This window comes from Agelaius phoeniceus, chromosome Z (genome assembly GCF_051311805.1).
Source record: "Agelaius phoeniceus isolate bAgePho1 chromosome Z, bAgePho1.hap1, whole genome shotgun sequence".
NCBI lineage: Eukaryota > Metazoa > Chordata > Aves > Passeriformes > Icteridae > Agelaius > Agelaius phoeniceus.
The window spans coordinates 29,233,239-29,246,100 of NC_135303.1; the positions used below are offsets into that span (position 1 = coordinate 29,233,239).

Consider the following 12,862-nt stretch of genomic DNA (forward strand, 5'->3'; position numbering starts at 1 on the left):
ATAGCATTGAACTATACATCAAATGCAGTGCTTCTGATGTTTACCACAACAAAGAGTATAAAGAAAAAAGCAACCAAAACAGTAACTATGCTTAAAAGTGTTCGCAATAGCCCTTCCGTTTGCCTGGTGTGCACAAAGAACTGTAAACTAAAACAAATATCTATCAACTTTACAGTTCTGAGGGCAAAATAATAAAATGCAATTTTTGATACTAAAAATGTGAAATTCTCTCCATAAGGTCTATCAAGACCTAATGCTGAACAGCTGATCTGTAGACAGACTTGCATTTGCAGCTGTGTGGGAAATATTGGTGAAAGAGAATGGACTAAGGTCACAACTTTATAAAGGGACTATGATGAAACATTTATTTATCATTCACAGTGATTTAATCCACACTCCTATACCATGTAGACTAAATGAATACAGACTTTTTAGATATATACTGTCATTTGCTTTTATGTATTTTCATAGATCAGGTTCTGTAAAATTACAGTTTCTGATTACTTTCTTTTAATATATTTTTCTTTATTAAACACTGGTCTTCTGACAGATAAAGTATGCCAAACTGAAAGACGAAACAAATGAGAAGCAGCAAAATTTTGGCTAGAGCTTAGAATATGTGTTTCTTTGATAACAGTTTTTGTCATTAACAGAAATAATTCAATACCGTGAGCAACATATTATTAAATCAAATTGAATTCTTATTTTTAAGATAATTCCATTAAAATACATGCATTCATTTTGCTAGCCAACAGGAAATCTGTGCTGTGTGTTAAGAGCACAAGAGTAATCCCACACAAAAACTCAGCCGACAAGCACTTACAGCCTGAATCTGGTACATACAATAGTACTGGCTGGTTTTTTTTTCCTTAGTATCTTTTTGAGTTTTGCTTTTAATTTTTTTTAAAAGCCCTAGCTTCTTTCATTGCTTCAAAACCATTTTTAAGCTAGCCTGAAATATGATAAAAATTCTTGCTTGTTTAAAAAGGTATTGTCAATATTTGCAACTTTACTTGCATAAAACTAATTCATATGTTTTTAAAAATTAAACTCATGCTGTAAACATTTATGGAAAAATTATCTGACTTAATTTATCTAAATTTCAGTATTTATTGTAATATGTGGATCTGACAACCTCATTTCACTATTATATATTCTGTTAATTGGAATAGTCTAAATCACAATACCCTTCTTAACAATTAGAACTCCAACATCATTATAAAGTGGTCCATAAAAAATATGTGATTGATAAGTATCCCAAAATACTGTCATTATAATCACTGGGCTTTGGTAGGAACAGGTTAAAGTCCAAATTATCAATATCTGCTGTACAAGAGAAATCCCATCTCCACTGGAGGCAGCAGCAAAATTCCCAACCATTGCAATTCATCCAGTTCTACCGATCATGTTCAGGTGTCTTATGAGACTGGTCTTTTTAATGTGAAAATCTTCTTGCCACAATGATGTTTTTGGGTAAATACCTTGAGACAAAGACCCTAGTGTGTTGTTTATTATTTGTTTACATGCAGGAAAAGCATAGGAGCTCCAACTCTTCCAAATCCCCAAATATCTTTCAAAGATCCATTCACCTTCCCTGTACACACACTGAAGACAGCAAAAACACGCTGCATCTTCATGGATTCCTTATACTCTGAAGATCTGGATTTGGTGTAGATGAGCAAGTACCACAGATCTATTGGCCTGTTTCTACTGACTGTGCAGTTAGTTTTGAGGCAAGCAGAGATTGCAGCTACAGAGGACTAAGCAGAACTAAAAAATTATACCGTCCAGTACAAATCAAAGAAGAAATTAATGGCAGAAGACTAGGAAGAGAGTAGGCTCTTTCTGAGACGCGGAGATTATAGGTTTTTCCTGAGTTATAACTATCACTCTCTAAGACAGTGACAAATATTTAAAAAAGAAAAACCAACAGCTTTGAGATATCTGAAAATGGCTTTCATAAAGTACTGGAAACCTCCTTCAGTGAATGCAGAGTAGGTACAGGACCAGAGCTGAACTAAACTGAGCAAGAACTAATTCTGTTGCACTGCAAAGGATCAGGCTGTGGAATAGGATCCTGGGTTTATTTCAGTATCTTTTCTTGGACTGGCTGAGGGCCACAGCAGCAGTGCAGCACTACATCTCAACCGCTCTAGCATGATACAGCTGGTGCTGTGACCTGAGAGCTCCATCAGCTCTTGTAACTCAGGTCAAAATACAGAAAGCACTGGCTGTTGTAAAAGCTTCAGACTTCTCTGACCAAGACTCTCTACTACACATTACAGCACCTGCAAAAATCAGCTCTTCTCATGCAGACCAATTGGAGCTCTGTGCTGTCCACTGGTTTTCTGGCTACCTTTATCATAGCAAGGCTTTTTCTTGCACTGGCTACATTTTCAAACCTGCTTACTTGGTTTATTTGAGTTGTGGGTTTGTTTGCTTATCTTCACGGCTAGTTCTGGTGCTAGTACTGCATACAATCACGCTCCATGTTTACTTCAAAAAGATCAAATTTGACAAGGAAGGAAACATGATAACTTACTTCCCAGAGGTGCTGAGTGTTCCTGATGGCACCTGCTTGAACCTTCTCTGGCAAGAGCAAGATTCCCTGGAAGGGCCCGATCCAGGTGCCCTGCTGGATGCGCTGTGCGGCGCAGATGCCGTAGGCCAGGCCAGGCACGGTGCTGGTGCACAGGCACACTTCCCGGGGCAGGTCCCGGAGCCACTCGGGGATCTCGGGCGGAGGGGCGGCGGCGGCGGCGCTGCTGGTGCCCACCAGCCGGCGCAGGGAGTGCAGGGGCCCGTGCATCGGGCACTCGCCGTTCCGGTTATCAGCACACATGTCACATCCTGAGGGACAAAGAGGGGAAAGCTATCAGTGCCGTGCTGCTGGCCACCACCGCCACTGCCACGGCCGCGCCGTGCAGATCCCTGCGCCTGCACTGCCATTTCACGGCAGCACAGCCAGTGCTCCTGCACACCGTGCCCTCTGGGCGCTGCTTAGGCTCTTTCCCAGATCTCACCAAAGCCTTAAATAAAAAATTCCAAAGCCTGAGCAGAAATCCTGCAGACAATTTGCAAGCCTTGTGTACTCACAAACTTGCCAAGATTCATTTACTTTAACAATGTTTTTAAAGATGAATTTTTTGACTAATACAAATAGTGCAGTTAAACCATCCCAGTGTGTTTCAGAGAGACATTTTAAAACACAGTCATAGTGTGTCACAAGTCCCTCTCAACTGCCTTACCACAGCTCAGCCCAAGGGCTTAATTGGAACAAGATTTAATTTAATCCTTATTTTAAATGAACATTCACTCTGGTTTTTACATTAACATGTGTGTGTGCATGTCTGTCTGTTTGGAAAATAAAATAAATAAACCAGAACCTCATGAATGACAAATTGGAGTCTGCATGCGCATTTACTTTACGAAAGACAAATCTAATCTTAAAACTGAAATTATGCAGCAAATATTTCTGGGCACTTAAAATTTTATTTATTGAATAAGAATGCATGTTCTTTGCCTGTACAATGTAAATGAAGCTAGGAAAAGACCAAAACAGCATATCTAGGTTCATGAGCAATTCCTGTGAAAAAGATCAGTTTGTAAAACTGTTAATTTTCCTAACTGTTGTTAATAATGAATGATTTGTCTCTATTTTGGGAAGATCCTACCATGGCTTTTCTTTTCTGAGCAAAGAAAATTTTGGTTAAGTGTTTCCACTGCACACTATTCCACATGCCACAAATGTACATCTTCCAGGAAAATGTTTCATGTTCAAGAAATTAATTTCTCTGGAGATATGCCAAGTTAACATAACAATGAATCTCTTGAAATAAATTGCCGTCTTCTTCACATTTCATTTTCATAGCACAATAAATGTTTTCATATAAATTTATTCCAGAAATACAAAGAAAAACCAATAATTTTGGCACAGTACTCTTGTAGCAAGTCCTACATCTTTCCCCTAATAATTTTATATACCACTCCTTATAAAAACAGAGCACAGCATTCACTACAGAAGTGGGAGTTTCTTGGTCTATGCCACAGATTTAGACTTGCTAGACTGCCTGCAACCACAGTCTCAATTCTCAGGGGCCCTGACTCAGATGCTCTTCTTTCCAAACTGGATGTACTGTGTATTAAGTAGGTCTCTTTCCTACAGATCCTTCAAAGGAAAACCCTCTCCTCATTTCAGCAAAAGCTGCTAGAGGACAGTAAAAGATGCATCTTCAAATTATGGCTTCTATGTGTATTCTCCAGTTTTAGACACACTACATAAACACTTTTTCCTGTCATCCTCTTTTAAATTTTACCATTAAAAAAGTGGTGCATTCAGCAACAAGAAATTATTACTAAGTTACGTGTGGAGGCTAATTTCCCTCAAGATCATTACACCTTTGAGTCTTCAGAAAACGCCTGTCTCCACGTGGTGCTCGTCAGTCCGAGCTCCCTACCCGCAGCATCGCTTACAGATCCCAGCAGAAGGCAAGGAGACAAGCCCTGAGCTGTGCATTGCTCCGGCGGGTGCCCCTGCAGAAGGGCTGCACGGCAAACTGGCCCCAAGCCATCCATCCCTAGCAGGTCCGGGCAGGAGGCACAGGAGCGCGGCAGCAAGGCAGGACAAAGCCACCTTACGTGGGGACCGCCCTTACGCCGCCAAAAAGCCTGACTTGGGCTGCAGGGTGCAGTTTCTCCTCGCCTTAAGGACATAATCCCTGCCACAAAACGACTTCTCTTGGGCTGAAGCACCGCAGCACAGGGGTTTTGCTCTCCGAGCCACGTCGATTAGAGGTGCATGGCGGGTAGAGGTTGGGATTTGCAGGACCCCAGGGAAGATATTTCTGGCGAGTCCTAAAAGAACGCAGCAGATATTCCTGCAACCATTCTGAGGCACGATGAATAAGAGGCATCAAGTATATGCTGGAGAGGGATGGAATGGGGCAGCAGGGCGGTTGGGGTTGGTTTTTTTTTTTTTTTGTTATTATTTCCACAGCTAGTTTGGAAAGTGAGGTATAAGCACAGCATCTTTTCTTCCCTTTCCTCTTCAAAACCAGTCATCAAGAAACCCTGTGGTTTTGGCCTATCCAAAGATATTAGGGGCAGCACTGCAGTTTGGCACTGGAGGTCACATAGGAAAGGATCCCAAATAGGAAAAGGGAAGAAAAAACCCCAAACAATGAAAAAGCAAGCCCACGATCCAAAACAGTTTGGCATGTGATACACTCTAAACAGATTATGGCTGAACTCTATGATCTACAGTTGGACTTGATGACTTCACAGATCTTTTCCAACACAAATTGTTCTATGACTCTATGAAATCAATTGATTTCAATCTACCCATGCAAGTTAGAAAGAAAAAATCTTACAGGAAAACTGAGAGCTTAAAGAAATGATGTCTAACCATGATGTCAGTTAGCACCAGGGTAGGCCCTTGAATTTTAATTATTTGCACTGCTTTAATATTTTCTGGATACGTAACCCTCCTCATAACTAGCTGATTACAATGGCTTAAGGAATTGTATCTCTGGAGAAATTTACATTAAACCTGCTCAATATCTTCTTTACTCCAGTCAGACAATCTCAGTGTTGAGTTCCTGCATACGGCCACCAGATATACATAACTTTTCACACACAAAAATTTCAGTACCTGCCTAGAACAATAATTCCTTAACTTAATTCTGACAATGTGTGTTCATGAATTTGGATTAAACATTTTATTTCTACATTTCCAAGAAAAAGAAACTAAGAAATTGTCAAGGAGTATAAACAAACCCCGTGTCACTGTCATTTACCCTTACAGAAAGTCACACATGGTGATATTTATTTTCCAGTGTCCAAAAACAGTGGTAATGTCTTAATGCTTGGCAGTCACAGTATCTGATCCCCTGCTGTGTTCCTTTCCCCTTTGTCCTGCCAAAGCTGAAAATTTGGAAAATGGAACATCTTTTGAAACTGTTTTGGCTAATGTCTTGTTGATGAGAAGGGAGGAATCTGTCTTTAATACTAAGCAGTACTGAAATTCTTCTTAGTTTCATGCTTCATACATTTAGCTTTAGTTGCTATGTAATTGCACAAATAAAATCTTTAAAAATTCTCATAAATGTTATAAGGAATGGAAGCCATCCTAGCTATATTTTACCATGCCTGGAGCAAAAAGCTACTGTGCATCTTTTCCTCTTCTGCAACTAACTTTTGTGTAATAGTGTAATACATGAAAGCGTCCATTTAAAGACCACCACTGTAGGCAATGTATTCCTTTGCCTCAGAGGGCAAGGGAAGGATTTCCCTCATATCATTTTGGGGAAAAAATCAAGAGCTCCAAGACCTGCACACTATCCTGCCTCACAGCAGGATGAACAGCATCATCTTTGTGCGTGCTGCAGAGCATAATGTGGCACACTGCAGCAACATGCTTAATAAGACATGGAAAAGAAGCGGGGGTTTGAGAGGGGGAGTGTTGAGGTCCACTGACATCACCAGAGTGGCCATTATCACCTACACTGGTGTGGGGGGTTCACACGAAAATGATGCTTCTAAAAGTGTGAACTTCCCAGAGCATGGCCAGATAGGGTGACAAGGAGAGGTGTCCTGTGCCCTTCCTCCAGTATTGGCCTCAGAGAGTGTGAGTACAGGGCTTCACTGAGAACAGCTGAAATGGATAATTCTACTTTCTGCAATAGCATCAGTCAAGCCCCAAATCAAGTCAAGAAGAAGCAAGAAATGTAAGAAAATTGGAGGACTTGCTGAAAATGGAAAAATAAAGTAGGACTGCAGCCAGAGCAGAGTATGTCCTGATAAAATCTAGAGATGTAGAAGGTAAAGTCAGTGGGAATACTGCATTACAAGCCCAGATACAGCCAAACACTTTGGAAGGAGATCAGTTTCCATCTTTATACCTTCATATTCTATAGATAAGGAGGATTAAGGAAAGGAAGATGCAAGAAAAAGAAAATTAGAGGATTTCCTAGAGGAGCTGTTTGGCATGGTTCTTATGGAAGGATTGGAAGATGTTACTGTTTATGTGCCTCCAGAAAAATGAACACAGTGTAATGCCAATACTATAAATCCATGTGAGTACATTAAAAGTACTAAACCTAGGCAAAAGGACATATCATTGCCCCCAAAATGTTATTTTAAACACACACCAACATAAATAACACTACTACTGCACACTTTAAAGCAAATCTGAAAGAAAAAACCTTTCGTCAGTGAAACTAGGGTTTAACACAGTGTTTTTACCACCAAACCAGCTGTAACAATAAATGAAAGAAATACATTTTTTCCTCAGCAATAATATGCTTCAAAGGTGCAGTTAGACTGGATACCTGCAGTTTGCTGGTATTAAAGAAGGGTGGCCTCTGACCCTTTGCTTCATAATTCACCACCAGCATGCAGGTATCCAGTGCAAGTGGCCATCATTTCACATGGTATTACTCACTTGCAAGTATAAATCACTACGGCTGGCCCTGCATCCCTGTCTGGGCCCGGGTACCCAGCTAAGCAGGAGGGAGGTCTGGAAGAGACTCTTTCTGTCGGTTTCCTGAGGGCTGGAGCTTTCCAGGGAAGCTCAGCCTCTCTCGTATTTCAGTTTCCTCATCGATGAACTGGCACCCACCTCCTTTCACCAAATTATTGGCAGTTTCTATCAGGCTGCCTCACTGGAGGCAGGCTTTCGGGGGTACGAAACACGGATGCGTTTTCCCGTCGGGTGCCCTCTATTTATTTAGTTATTAATTCTAACGACTCTTTGCAGAGAGCGGGACCCAGCCCGGCCCGCTGACCCAGGGCTGTGCCCGGGTGCCGGAGGCCCGAGCCCCCTCTCGCAGGGCTGCAGCGCCCTGGCAGTGCCTCGCTGCCCGTTCCCCCGCGGCGCAGGGCGCCGGCGACTCGGGCGGCAGCGCAGGAGCTGCCGCGGGCTCCGCCACTGCCGGCCGGGGCTCAGGCACACCCCGGAGGTTGTTCCTCCTTCCCCAGAGCGCCCGGGCGCCCCGGAGTGGGTCAGGGGCTTTCGGGTCATTTTTAAGAGGCGAGTGGGGGGCGGGTTGAGGGAGGTGGGTTTGATTTTCCCTGCCTTCTGTAGGTATGAATGAATTAAATTTCCGTGTCAGGTATGAGAAGGGTAGGAGAATATTGTGTGTAGATAAACCTTGCCACCCTCTGCCCCTGAGAGACCCCCATATACAATGTAGAGATGATGAATAGGCGCCAGGAGAGGAGATCGAAGTTCAGCCCGCACCGGCTCCACTCTCTCCTACAAAACTATAGGGCAATTAATTGTGGCTTGTCCCCTCATCCTTCATCTCCTGGTGGCACATATCGATGGAGATTACTGCTGATGGACCATTTTATCACCCTAAATAAACAGTCACCACCTTCTCTAACCTCAATCTAATGTATGGCTATCTGCTATATTTAAGAGTGCTGGGTAACTAATGATGTAAAATAGCTAAATCATACAGGTTACCAGCAGTCCAGAGGAAAACAAAAAAAGTCCGAATATTTTCCACACCGATCCACTTCACAGCATGTTATATATACACTGTCTCCCCATAAATTGAATGGGAAAAGGCGTGCAAAGTGCTTGGTCGCGTGACACTTCAGTTTTGCACAGCGTATTTATTACAGTGGCAGGTTGGTGCTTGCTGGCGAAGGCGGAGGAGTCTCAGAGCTCTCCGTGCGGAAGCGTCTCCCCAGAAGCTCGGGGCAAGCCTCCGAGGGAACCAGCCGGTCCCGCAGCCCCGGGCTCACCCGAGGAGATCTCTCCAGCGCCCCTCCCCCAGCGCCCAGAAATATCCTCGTCCTTCCAGATTCAAGGCTGGAAAGCAAACGGTCCCCAGCCGCCTGCCACTTTATCGGGGCTTTAGCATAATCCCCTTTACTTCCCTGGGGGTAAAGACCGCTGGGCTCTAGTTAGCGTTTTGCCTCTTAATTGCTTCTTTTTTATTATCATTATCATTATTTTTCCCTAGCTTACCCCCTTTCAATTTAAAACAATTGCATATAGACGCTTAACCCACAGCTCCTAGGCGGCCCCTGCCCCTTCCCTCGCCCAAGACCGTGCCATATTCATTGATATTTGACGATCAAGGCGTGTGTCTACTGGGAAACCGCCGCCCATCCATCTTCCCGCGGCGGCCGCCCGGCGCCGGGCCGGGCCGAGCGCTGGGGAGCGGGGCCGGGCGGGGAGGCCGGGACGGGACGGGACGGGACAGCCTCGGCAGCCGGGACGGGACAGCCTCGGCAGCCGGGACAGCCTCGGCAGTCGGGACAGCCTCGGAAGTCGGGACAGCCCCGGCGGCCGTCCCGGCCCCGCAGCACCACTGGGGCACACGCGAAGTCGGCCGGCGCCTCTGTCGAGCGGGTGGGACCTGCCGGGGAGCGGGGCCACGCGGGGAGCCCCGCAAAAGGAAGGGATGCTCGGGATGGAGAGAGGGATATTATTTGGGAAAGTAGGGGAGACGGGGCACTCGCTCGGTTGGTGAAGGAGGTACAGCTAGGATTAGAGCCCGAGAAACAGACGAGGCCTGCTGGGCGGGCGGGTGACTGCGCCGGGCTGGGGAGAGCCGGCCCGTCTCGGGGTGTCCTCGGGGCTGTCCGCAGATGGAAGTGCAGCAAGCAAGTACGACTCAAACTAAAGTAGACGGCACCTCATCTCACCCACAGCCCCCACCTCCTTCCCCTCAAACGGGCGTGAGGGTGGGAATGATGCGAAACGGGAGTGAGGGTGGGAGCGAAGGCGGCTGGAAATCCCGCTGCCCACGGACCGCTAGCGTGACCCGGGCCGCACTCGGGGAGCCGCGCAGGGGCAGCCAGGCCCGTGCCCTGCAGCTTGTTCCCTTGATCGTGCGAGTGCTGGGAGTGCATGGCGCGGCACAGGCTGTAGCTGCGGCACTCCTTCTTCACTGACAGTTTACTTTTTTCTTTATTTTTTTTTAAGCACGAGTTGCCCAAAGCAACTGCGCTTGGTCCCAGAAGACCGAAACACTCGCGTTGAAAGTTTCGCTCAGAGGCAACTAATAACCGCTAGAGCGAAAGCCGCCCTGTAAAGAAGTAAATTATAGGAACGTTTAGATCTAACTGAAGAAAAACAAACATTAAAAAAAGTCGAGAGGGCGCTGGCCGCCCCCTGCCCGTCCTTCCGACGGCGACGGCTGCCCCGTCAGAGCCGGACGCGATTCACAAGCGTCCTTTCCGCAATCGATCCCTTCTCTTCCCCGAAGCTTCCACCTTTTATACCGCGCTCGGAAAGAAATTATTCAGGCTTCGCCTCCGACTCTGCGGGGTGCTGTTATTCCACTCAGTCCCTAAAAATATCCCCCCCACCCCCAAAACGCTTTTTAATATTCCTTTCTCCTTTTAAAACCTTTACCCTTTAGGTTTACAGAGCGGCTCCGAGAAGTAAAACATGTTTTGTTTGAACCGTTCGGTTGTCGATTAGAAGTGCATTTCGGATTCCATTTTCTGCATGTAATTTATAACATCACGTTTTCTTCACCCGAGAACACAAAATACACGAACAAGTTTCACTACAAGGTAAGACTAAGCATGAGGAAGTCGCTCAAAATAAAGTCGACAACCAATATAGAAGCATTTGAAATGTTAAGAAGGCGGGAAAAATCTCCACCAAACCCCGATTCAGCTTTCCCCCTAACATATGCACAGTGCTGAAGACTGTGCTAGCATCCACGCAGTTTAATTAATACATAGCAGGATGTCAGGGAAACTTTCAAAACAAGCTCCTCATCTGAAATTGAATTAAACGAATCCGCGTTTTCCTTGGGCATGTGTTTCAGGACTGCTGGTTTGGGGTACCGTTTTTCTGTTCAACAGCCTTCCTTAAACCGACATTTGGGGAGTGGTGGTGGTTGAGAAGGACAACCAAAAAAAAAAAAGAATTTTAGGAAACCTTAGGATAAAAGAGAGTGTTTGAAACAATAATATTTTTTAAAGTGAATGGGTCTAAGCCATGTGTTTTAAGAGGGACAGATCCAGATCCGTGTGCTCTGAATGTTAGTTATAAAACTGATGAACTATTAGGAGTTCATATAGTTCTTTTCATGTCGTGAATTTCCTCGGTTGCGTCGTATTGATAGATACAGGGTAAAAAAAAGACAGAAGTTTCTAAAATTACAAACCTTTCATCCATACAGATGTATAATGATAGGGGCGCCCCCTCCCCCCCAAAAAAACCCTCCCAGCTGTATAATAGGCAACAGCAGTATAAAACTCTTTAGAACCTCCAAGTCCTAAATTAATTCTGACTCGTGCAGACTTTTTCGTCGAGAAAATCGGCTTTTCTCTTTAAATGACCATGTCATGCTTTTCCGTAGGGGTGGAAATTAAAACCAACGAGGTGTTAACGAAGACTGAAAGGAAACGATACTCCGAGATAAGAAAGAGGAAAACTTTGCCCTAGATCATCTGATGAAAACTGCAACTTTTCCCCTGCCCAGCTCGGAGGAGTAATTGATTTCTGTGTATTCAGCGAAGCCCGGGCTTTCCGGGCAGGAATGGAGTGGGACATACAAGGCGAGAAAGGACCAGCTTTGTAGTTAGTCGCCCTGAACTTTTGCTGAATCCGTTTTCCTAAGCAGCCCTCCGAAAGAAATCTACTCCCACCACAGCCTTTCGGGTGAAGCGTGCCTTCCAGGGAAGGACCCGGGTTTCAGACCAGAAAAACTGCTACTGAAGGGCTGCAGCCCGTCTCCTGAAACTACTGGTATCAGGGCAAAAACTAAAGGGAGGGAAGGGCAAGACGGAGGATGCTCCCGGAGGAGTGAGAGCGGTGCAGGCACCGACTGCGGTCCCGCAGCCTGGAGCGTCCCCGGGCTGGCCCCAGGCGCGGAGGGGAAGCGGCGGAGGAGGGCGAGAAGGGGCACGATACGTACGGTTGTTGGGGTCGCTGGTGTGCTGGTTCAGGGGGATGATCTCCATGCGCTGCTGCCCGTACAGGTAGTAGTCCAGCTCCTCGGCCGTGCAGCGGTACCGAGCGGCACCACGGTCGCCGCATTTGCCGCCGCCGCTGCCGGCCCCGCACAAATCCTTGCCCTGCAGGGGAGCGGGCGCTCCCCCGGCCGGGAGCTCCGAGCTCTGCAGCGGGCCGAAGACCGGGACCTGGGTCACAGGCAGGGAGGTCAGGCCAGCCAGAGAAGCCGCCGCCGCAGCGACGCAGGACGAGTTGGAGGAGGAAGACGGAGTGGACGAGGAAGAGGAGGAGGAGGCGGAGGAGAGGGAGGTCGGGCGCTGGCGGAGGCTGTCAGCCGGGAGCTCGGCTCTCTCGGGTGGCTGGAGCTGGGCGAGGGGCCCGCTGCTTTTGAGCTGGCTGCTCTGCGGGAAAAGCTGCTGCCAGTGCTGCAGATAGGCGGGATCCACCTTCAGGAACGCGGATCCGCCGGGATCTCCGGGCTTCAGCATCGCTCTGCCTGTGGAGCAGGGAGGAAGGGGACAGAAGACGTGAGACCCCCGCCCCGCCCTGGCAGGGCCGCCCGACCCCGCGGTGGGACACGCGGTCGGACAGACGCTCGGACACACTGGGCCACGCGTGGGCTCTGCGCCGCGGCCGTGCGGGATCGGCGGCGGGACCGTGCGCCCGTCGCTTCCCCTGTCCGCGGCCAGATCCGTCAGGAGAAAGCCTCGTCCCGAAAAGCCCCAGGACGAGAAACGTGGTGGCCGGGGCGACACGGCTGTGCCGCGGTGCCCGGCCGGAGCACGGGCAGGAGGCGGGCGGTGGCGGCGGGCAGCCCCTCACGCCGGCCCACAGCCCGAGAGCCCCCGCTCACCGCGTCCCCGCCGCACGCACTGCCTTCCCTTTTCACTCCTTCCCTCTCTCCGCGGAAGCAAACGACTCTCCGCTGACAAC

At 47.2% G+C, this 12,862-nt stretch overlaps 1 protein-coding gene across 1 annotated transcript in view; it reads right to left on the minus strand.

Annotated features, from left to right (window-relative positions):
* PRDM6 (PR/SET domain 6) overlaps window positions 1–12,862 on the minus strand; it is a 79,849-nt gene that overhangs the window by 66,531 nt on the left and 456 nt on the right. The window contains exons 2-3 of the mRNA XM_077171864.1: window positions 11,892–12,425; window positions 2,543–2,850 (exon numbers count right to left, since the gene is read on the minus strand). Of these exons, the coding sequence (XP_077027979.1) occupies window positions 2,543–2,850; window positions 11,892–12,417 (834 nt within the window). The 5' untranslated portion in view covers window positions 12,418–12,425. The remainder of the gene's footprint in view (window positions 1–2,542; window positions 2,851–11,891; window positions 12,426–12,862) is intronic.